We start from the raw sequence: 9,532 nt of genomic DNA, 5'->3' as shown, positions 1-9,532 counted from the left end.
AGAGACGGGCGCCGCTTCCGGTCACCGAGGCGAAACGGCCAGAGCGGCGCCATGGAGGAGGCGCAGCGGCGGGCCCTGCGGCGCGGGCGGGCGCGGCTGGTGGCGGCGCTGCGGGTGGCGCCGCTCTGGGACCCGCTGGAGGACCGCGGCCTCTTCACCCGGCCCATGGTCGAGGAGCTGCAGGTGGGCCCGGGGGAGGGCCCCGCGTCCCCTCAGGACCGGCGACGGGCCCGGGGGAGGGCCCCGCGTCCCCTCACCCCGGCGACGGGCCCGAGGGAGGGCCCCCTGTCCCCTCAGCCCTGGTGACAGGCCGGTGCGGGTGGCCCCTCTGTCCTCTTAGGCCCGGTGACAGGCCCAGGGGGATGGCCCCCGTGTCCCCTCACCCCGGTGACGGGCCCAGGCGGCTGGAACCGTGTCCTCTCGGGCCCGAGGGAGGCCCCTGTGTCCCCTCACCCCGGAGACAGGCCCGTGGGGGCTGGCCCCCGTGTCCGGTCACCGCGGTGACAGGCCTAGGGGGTGGCCCTTGTGCCTCCCCACCATGGGCCCTGCAGGTATGAGATGTAAGACCCACCCCCGTCTTGTCTCTTCTTGTTCTGTGCCCCAGCCGGTGCCAGGCGTAGGGGTTTCTCCTCGGGTCCCCGTTCCAACCTGGTGACAGGCTTAAGGGGCTCTCGTTTCCCCTCTCTGTTACTGGTGACAGAGCCTGGGGGTGTCTTACCACATCCCGCGCACTGGGGATGGGCAGGGGGGTGCCTGTTCGTCCCCTGGGGATGAGCTGGGGGTGCTCCCTCCTCCCTCTCCCTCTAGGCCTCTACGGTGGGCTGCAGCTGCGTGTCCCAGCGGAGGCAGCGGGGCTTAGTGGTTGAAGGGGGATCGGGGCTGGGGTTTGGGTGGCTGCTGGGGGTCTCTGTGACTGCGTCTGCTAGGTCTCGGTGTCTTTCAGCCTGCATAGATGTGCTCGGTGTGGATCCCCACGTTTCCCCTATCTGGGTGCCAGTCGGAGGGGCTGGCTGGGCGGTGCGCCTCGGCTTGGGGTGAAGGTGCATCGTCCTGAGCTTTCCTCCTCTGCAGAGCGCCGGCAGCCGAGGAGAGCAAGCCCGGCAGCTGGTCATCGACCTGGAGACTCGAGGGAAACGGGCTTTTCCTGTGTTTCTCTCCATCCTGCGCGACACCGGGCAGGGCGACCTCGCGGACATGCTGATCGAGGAGTGCGAATGCCCGCCGGCACCGCCGCAGCTGGCAGATCCAAGGCCTGTCGAGCTGGACTTACGTGGGGAAAAGCATCGTAAAAGTAAGTATTGAGGGCGCAGTTGTTTTCTGGGCAAATGGCAGCATGGGGTTGGTGGCGGCTGGGATCCCTCTCGCCACGGGCAAGAGTCTGTGACGTCCTGATTTTTATTATCCTGGAGCATGGCTTGTGGAGGCGAATACGCAGACTTGAGCTGTTGGGAGAACGTTGCGCTTTCCAGTAGCGGAAGCTTTTAAGCTCAGGCTACGGGCTTGTGGCGTTAGGAGCTTCCTTCTCTGTATTTTTACCCACAACCTCTGCGGTACCTTGGTGAAAATGGGTATTGCCACATCCTTGCCATCTTGTGCTCTGCTGAATCTACCTGCGGATCCAGCTTGTGCGGTTGTAAGCAGAAACTTCGGTCTGTTGAACCCTGAAAAGGGGAAAATGGACGCGATGTCGTATCGCAGCCTCACAGCCGGGTCGCTGCGAGAAGTGGCTGTTGGCTCGGGTACTTCCAGGCACCCTGGATTGGTTACTTGTAGCGTGAACTCGGAAGGGGGAGAAGGTGAGACCTGGCTGTCCTGTCTCATTACAGATGTGAGCTTTCCTGAACGTTTGTCCATCCCAGTCCAAGCCGAGAGTGAAAGACCTCAAACGCCTCCCGCACCAGCCCGGGGTAAGCCACATCCCAGGCTCTTTCAGAGAGACAGCATGCCAAACGTTTGCTTCTGGCGCGTGGCGGGGTGGGAAGGGGGAACTCGTACGTGTCGCCAATGCGTCGCGGGTGACAGGGAAGGATCGACGTGAATTCTAGGAGAAAGGTGTATAACCAACATCTTGTTTTGGAGCGTGGAGAGCTAAATACCGTGTCTCTGTTGTGTGTTGTAGGTTCGGCTGTTGACAAGAGGAACCACGATCTGGTTGGTATTTGGTTAGGCTGAAAGCGTTCCCTGTTAAGTCAAAGCTACGTGCCTTGCAGGTGGCTACCAGAAGATAGCCCCGGGACAGCCGATTCTTGCTTTGCGTTACTGGAGCGATCGCTCTGAGGCTGCTGCTGCTGTAACGGGGCCGATCGGCTCAAAGCGGGTCAATTGTTAGCCAGCTCCTCCTTGAGATTACTGCAGCTCTAATGTAAATAACGTAACATAGAGCTAAAGCTTGCCCTGAAACGGTTCCCAGCAGGGCAACTGGTAATTTTGGAAGGCACTGAGCGGTGTGTCATCTGCAAAGCAGTGTTTAGACTTTGTAATCCTAGCATGAAGAGGCAGACGCCAGGAAAACAACAGTGAACACGTGCAGGATGCTCTGGCACGTTGGGAAACGGGCAGAGAAGCAGCGAGTATTGCGAATACGTCTGGAGTGGCCTTCTGATAGCCTGCAGCCTATGGGTATCTATCTCACGCGGAGTGAATAGTTTGGCTGTGTATGTGCCAGGCTTGCAGCCATATTGGTGCAGGTGTTTGGGTAGCCCTCGTAAAACTCTGTGGTGCTGTTCATCAATGGTAAAGCTGAGTCTCTGGGACGTTTTACCTGCCTGTTCCCTTGGCTCCTTGCATGGGCTCTCGTGGCAAGATTTGACAATGATGCCTAAAAAAACTCCCAGAAACTTCACCTTGCCATCGGAGACGCTGCAGCTAAAGAAGCGGCCGGTTTTCTGCAAAAGTGGTCCCCAGTTTGGCAGGTGGTTTTGTGTTCCCTGGCTGCTGATAACAACGCACGTGCGGAGAGCCGATACTCTTATCTGTTCCTAGGCCTGGAGAAATGAAAAAGCTGTGAAATGTGCTCCTTTAAGGAATCCCGTTCCTCACTGGTGTTGCATCCCGCTGGGTTAGCCAGCACGCGCTCCGAGTAAGAGGGTGTTTAATTGCCACGTGTGCCTGCCAGGTTTATGAGCTGAAAGCGGACCCGTGCGGACACTGCCTGATCATCAACAACGTCAACTTCAGTAGAGACTCGAATCTGTTGACTCGAGACGGCTCCGATGTGGACTGCAGGAAGCTGGAGAAGCGCTTCAAGGCCTTGCGCTTTGACGTCCTGACTCGGCGGGATCTGGAAGCTAAGGTGAGGCCGGCCGTGTCCAGCTAGCACAAGGGACGAGAGGCGAGCCCCCAGAAGCGATGGGAGCGCATCACGGGACATACCCCCGTGTCGGCAGCATGCCGAAAGCCCCAGCCTGCGCTGCCCAAAGAAATAATCGACCGCTCGCATCCTCTTACTTTATTGTGGTGCCACAATTGCGGAAGGAGAAAGGACCTTGCACGTTTTCACCCTTCTGCCTGAACTTTGGTTCCTGGTTGTGATTGGTAGGCAAATCGGTGAGGCTGTATTTCTGTGAGAGCTCTGACAGCCTCTGAGTCGTGTGCAGCCAGGGGTGTGATTTGCCCGTTTGTATGGTCCTCGGCCATTACTCGAAGCGGTGTGGGGAGCTCAATCATCTGGAGCGGCCGCTGAAAGTAAAACGAGGTTCTTGGCTCGCCCACTGGCCCCTAATCAGAAGAAGTGCATTTCAGTGGATCGGTCGCCTGGAAGCGGGTTGTTTTACGTCGCCGTGTCGTAAAGACCGCGGCAAGGAGAGGAATCTGTGCGATTAAAGCAACTGACGTTAACAAAGGGCAGAACCACAGAAATACTTGCTCTCTGCTGCTGGCTTTTGCTGCCCGTAGGTGGGGTGTGTGTTATCCTGCTTGTGCCGGACAGAAAGTGGCAGAGAGATCAGCTGGATTCTTCTGAGTGGCACGCCCGTGATAGACTGATAAGAGCAGGGCCCAGCCATGATCTGTGGCTGAGGTATGGTTCAAAAAACTCTTACCGTGGCGTTTTCCACATAGGCAATGGTTTCTGAGCTGCGGAAGCTGGCGCGGCAGGACCACAGGGCCTTGGATTGCTGCGTTGTGGTCATCCTTTCCCACGGTTGTCAGGTGGGTTCGTCGCATCTCTCCCTTTGTTCGTTAGGCAGGCTGCCTGCGTGGGAAGGGATCGATTCCCTGCGCCGCGGTCTTGCGCAGAGTGGGAGGGAAACAGTCTGTCGTGACTGATCCAATGGCCGTTCTGCCATCGCGAGACGCCAACGTCTGCCAGCGCAGACATTGTGCTGTCCTATCTGGGTTAAAGAAAACGGGAGCTTCTCCGGCATAGTCTGATCCAGTGTCGCCTGCGGACGAGCGTTCTCTGTTTTGGATGTTGGGGCATATAATTCGGAACTGAACAATGGCTAGAGAGCAGTGGGAGGTAGCGCTAACCCGCATACCGTGGTTGTTTAGTCCTTCCCGTTCCTCCAGCTCTGGTGGGGGAGATGCCATTAGTAGTAAAGCCTATTTATTTATCGTGAGTCCAGAGCCTCAAAGGATGAGGAGAGGAGAGCAACTGTTAGGAAAACGGTGCCTGTTAACGTGCCCGTTGTCCCAGAGGATGAAGCACCCCTTCTCCGGAGGAGGTGGGAGAGGAGTTGGATGGTAGGAAGAGTTGAATTGCTGGGTTTTAGCGTGTTTTGAATGATCCCTGGGCGCCCTCTCACCCTGACGTGGCGCACGCGTTTGCATGGGCACGAGGAAGTGGGATTTGTTCCGGTTGCTTTAGGCTACGGAGCACCTGATGGGAAATGGGCTCCCTCAGAACCGGCCTCACCTTCCGCGTTACTAGCTCCTGGATTTTCCTCTTTCAGATGAGCCATATTCAGTTTCCTGGAGGCATTTACGGCACAGATGGAAAACCCGTTCCAGTAGAGGAGATTGTGAACTATTTCAATGGGTCCAATTGCCCAAGTTTGAGAGGAAAACCCAAACTCTTCTTCATCCAGGCCTGTGGTGGAGGTGAATCTTTGTTTTGGCTCCTGAAGTGAATCGGCTGTTGGGCGTAAGCAGGCTTCGGAGATGTGGTTAGGTTTTGGCTTCTTATTCCTTTTGGGTTCATCGCCCGTTTCTCCGGCTGTCTTCTCTCGCTCTCGGCCACGCGTTCTTACCGCTAGCACGAGCTGAGCGTAAGGGCACAGGCGTGAACCTCTTGTAGGAGGGCGGTATCGATTTGTGCATGCTGGCACGGTTTTACTGCATGGTAGGGAGATGCAGGATGGAACGAGGGGAGCGATCGCAGCGCATGGCCAGGCAGCGCACGCTGAGTGGCTGCGCCGGGTCTTCAGCTACAAGGTTAGAAAGGAAGCACGGACCGAGGGCTTTTGTGTGAATCGCCAACGGCTTCGACTCAGCCAGCGCAGCCGAACGGCCCAAAAGCTTGGTTTTGTTGGAGGACCCTTATTTTTTATTTTTTCCATCTTTTCTTAATGGAGGGTGTACAATTGTCAGAACGCGGGGGTGAGATGAACATCAGGGACTGTCTCGTTGCCGCTTTTTGCAGAACAAAGAGATCGAGGCTTTGTAGTGGATTGTGATTCACCTGGAGACGACGCTCCTGGAGGTTCTCTGGAGTCGGACGCAACTCCTTTTCAGGCTCCGTCGGGTAACGTGGATGAGCCGGACGCCGTAGCCAGTTTGCCCACGCCCAGCGACATCTTGGTCTCCTACTCGACTTTTCCAGGTGAGGTAGCCCACGCCCATCCTTCGCTGGGAACGGGGGAACTGGCAAAAAAGTGGGAGCTTTGTGGCCAAAGGTGGGGGTGGGTAGGGGCAACCAGCTCCGTTGGAGGTGGTGCCCGGGGAGCGGCGGTCACTCGGCGAGGCGAGAACGGAAGACTGGCTTTAGCAGTCAACGTTCTTGTTCTTTCTCTGAAGGTTTTGTCTCCTGGAGGGAGACGGCAAGAGGCTCATGGTACGTGGAAATGCTGGACAGTGTGCTGGAGCAATACGCCCATTCGGAACACCTGCTCAACATGTTACTGCGGGTAGGTGTCTTTTCTCCCTGCTTTTTGTAGTCACTATGAAGGAAACGGTCAGAGCTGCAATCGGTCGGGGCGTGGAGGCCTACTCTTAAAAAAGGAATGACGATAATGAGCATTCAGTTTATGGATCAGCTGATTGGAGGTACTGTGGAGAGGTCTAATTATGAAGAAAGCGTCTGGCCTTGGTCTGCCACAAATCACCTCGAGGTTTCTCTCGTGAGAATTAATCCTGAAAGTACGAGCACTAATCTGTTCCATGGGAACTGCTAAAAAACTGCGTAGCTCGTCCCACCCTCAAAAGTCCAGGCCAACGGGACTCGGGGCACCATTGTAAGCGTGCAGCCACACGTCCGGGCAGATCACGCCCTCGGGGAAGACCCGCTGGGTCTCTCATGCCCGGAGACCTCCTTGGGCACGTGCTCTCTTGCTGGTGCTCCTGTGATGCCGTGATAAGTCTCGAGGAGCATTTCACCCTCGTGAAGGTGATGCCACACGCCTGTGTTGGCATGTCCTGGCAAGCGAGGAACGCAGTGCGCAGGGAATGCAGAACCAGCGTGGCTACTACACGTTTTTCCTTTGCGTGCCCTCTTGACTGGAGGAGGGTGCCACAGTTGGGGACGAGCATAGGGACTTCTAGGCGCTTGTACTGTTCTCTGTGGGTAGGAGAAAAGTCTTACATGGAGGCAGCAGGGGAGGGAGGACCTGCTTTTTTGTCGTTTTCCTGACATCACGGCGCTTTTCCAGCATGCGGTGGCTTGACAGCCCTCGATTTCCAGGGAGTAGTGCGAGACCCTCTCTCTGCCGCTTGGCATTTGGTGCAAGGGAAGCGGCCTCGGGGAAATGACAGGCGTGTCGGGAAGAAAATGGGCGGAAAGGGAATTTGCTTTTAAGCACCCGAAGGGAAAGAGGGAGCTGCGGCTCACGCTGAGATGCACCTGCTGGAGGTGGTGGTGGCTGCTATGGCCGGGGTTTCTCGAAAGGCCGTTTTCCCTCAAGTCCCCTTTGGTTGTGCTGGCAAAAATGTCTCATTTTAGGACACCTGCCGGCTCTCATGTCCCACAATGCTGTTCCCTGTCTTTGTCACTGTGCTTCCTGCGAGAGGTCGTGCCCCGATGCACGAGCTGGAAAAGCTCCTTGACTGCTCTCCTTCTGTCCTCAGGTGGCAGACGCCGTCTCTGCCAAGGGGCAGTACAAGCAGATGCCGGGCTGTTTCAACTTCCTCCGTAAAAAATTCTTCTTCGCCTACAAATGACGTGCGGGCTCCAAGGTCCCCACCAAGCGCGAGAGTTACTTCACCACTGCCGGCTGACATCCGTGCCCGCCGTGACTCGGCGTCGATGCTCCCGGTGGCCTTTTTCTGTCTGTCTGTCGAGATGTTTGTCTTGAGAAACGTAATCAGTGAATGCTTTCCTTGCTGTGCAATAGAGAGAAGTTGGAGACTGGTGCCGTGCTGATGGGAAATGTTAGGGACAGGCAAAGGAAGCCCCTTTGCCGGGGCATGGGCCAGCCTGAAGCCTCCGCGCTCGCCGAGAGCGCCTCTAGCTCACTGCGACATGGCCACGCTCAGCCTCCGAGTGGCTTTTTTCGGTGATCACGATGTTTGTGTCCTTGGCTGCCTGGATAACTGATTGATGGAATCCAGGTCCGGCGCTTAAGTGGAATGGAATGATTTTTGCAATCGGTATTTCTCGTTTCCAATAAAATGCAATGAAAAAGGCAAAAAATCTTTTGCGTTGTATTCCCTTGTCCGTTCTGTCTCGTGAATGCCATTTCAGCATCTCCCGAAGGCTTCTCTGAAATGGGAAGAGCAAGAATAAACTTGCTCGAGTGATTTTTTTTATTTATTTTTTTTATTCTTTTTTTTTTTTTTTTAAGCCTGCTGGTGTTACTGGTAGCGTTTCCAATGAGGCTGCGCCAGTGCAGCAGCTCTTGTGTCCTTTTGAGGAGTCGATCAGACGCTAGATGGGAGTTACAGCAGGCAACCGATGAGGATTCCTTTGGATATCAGAGCTGAGTGAAAGCACTCGCCCTGAGGAGCTGCTGGGGTCAGTTGCACTGACGGTTTTGGGTCAGAAACCCTGGATGTATGGGGGATGTTGAGGGGAAAGCATCCTCAGCAATGGAGGAGCAGCATTCAGGTACGCAGGGAAGGGAAGCGTCGGCGAGCTGCCGCGCTCGCTGCGCAGAGCTGGGACAGGGCCGAGAGCCGCACGAGCGGCTGCCTGGCCCGGCCCGTCTTCGTCGTGCAGGGGTTTTTATGCTCTCGGGAAGCCGTGCGAGGGTTTCGGCGCTGCCGAGGCAGATTGCGCCATGCCCCTTCGCCTCTCTGCTGCCGGGGGGGCGAGGGATGCTTGCGAGTGGGCAGGGAACCTGTGGATCTCCAGTCTGCCTTTGTGGTCACTAGGAATTTCCACACTCCTTTTTTTGGGAGCATTTCTGGTGCTTTGAGGCGGTTCAGCACTGCCAGCGGAGCGATTCTCAGCCTGGGGTTTGGGTTCAACTGTTTTTTGAAGAGTGCTGGGGCTTGAGAGATGGCAAAAGGAGCTGAAAACTGGAAAGAAGTAATTAGAAGTAGGGTGAGGGCGCGGGGTGGGGGGAGCTCCTTCCCCCAGAGGGTGTTAACTCTCACCTTCAGTTGCTTCCAGTCCCTACCGATCAGGGAGCTGTGTCCCGCAGGGGTGCACGCCTGGCCGTCCCCTGCGTGCACCCGAAGCATCTGTGCTGGAAAGAAAAGCCCCTCAGTTACTCGATGAGCATGGGGTCCCTCTGGTTGCGCTTTGTCCCCATCGGCTCCAAAAGGTGAGCCGCACGAAGGGTGCCACGCTGTGCCGGGGGGGCCCGTTTTGGGCAGCCGTGGCTCTTGCCCCAGTGGGACACCCCCAAATAGGGCTCCCCGCTTTGCGAAAGGACCCACTGGGGCTGCCGTGAGGGTCAGGGGCTGGGTGGTGTGAAGCCAGACGGGGGGACGTCGCCGGGAGATCCTAAAGCCGCGCAGCCTCGAGGCAGGTTGTGCTTTGCCCCAGAAATGGGGAACGGGGATGAGCGGGACGTTCCCCAGCTCGTGTAGGGGACTGGGACGTGCAGCTCCCCTGCCTGTAAAACATGGGAGCTTGGGATTGGGGCAAAGGGATGGCTGGAAGTGAGGAGCAGCTGGCAGGGAGCAGGGCGGGGAGGGAACCACCCATCCCCAGCTGGGGGCAATTGGGAAGGGGCTCTGGTTGAGTCAATTAGGGCGGTGCTGGGGGCTGAAATGCCAGGGCCAGGGTGAGCAGGGCAGGATCTGGAGGGGATCTGGTTTCCCCTTGGGGCTTGCAAATGCCCCTGAGTTGATGGTAGTGCTGGAGCAGGAGCAGCAAATCCTTCCTGGTCAAGCTGGAAGGCTTGGCTGGGAGCTGCTGATGCCCATCACCGGCACTGCTGGCGTAAGCGAAGCTCTGGTTTTAGGTACCACTTGATAGCAGCGTCCTGTG

At 57.0% G+C, this 9,532-nt stretch overlaps 1 protein-coding gene across 1 annotated transcript; it reads left to right on the top strand.

The window, feature by feature from the left end:
- The first annotated feature begins 19 nt into the window (after positions 1-19).
- Positions 20-7,617, top strand: CASP9 (caspase 9). Its single transcript, XM_030018828.2, has 10 exons — positions 20-183; positions 1,072-1,291; positions 1,827-1,907; positions 2,120-2,151; positions 3,116-3,292; positions 4,060-4,149; positions 4,893-5,040; positions 5,582-5,761; positions 5,956-6,065; positions 7,222-7,617. Exons 1-10 carry the CDS (start codon positions 52-54, stop codon positions 7,312-7,314), a joined length of 1,263 nt encoding a protein of 420 aa, XP_029874688.1. The 5' UTR covers positions 20-51; the 3' UTR covers positions 7,315-7,617.
- The last annotated feature ends 1,915 nt before the right edge of the window (positions 7,618-9,532 follow it).

This window comes from Aquila chrysaetos, chromosome 6 (assembly GCF_900496995.4).
Source record: "Aquila chrysaetos chrysaetos chromosome 6, bAquChr1.4, whole genome shotgun sequence".
NCBI lineage: Eukaryota > Metazoa > Chordata > Aves > Accipitriformes > Accipitridae > Aquila > Aquila chrysaetos.
This window is presented reverse-complemented; position numbering and strand designations above follow the sequence as displayed.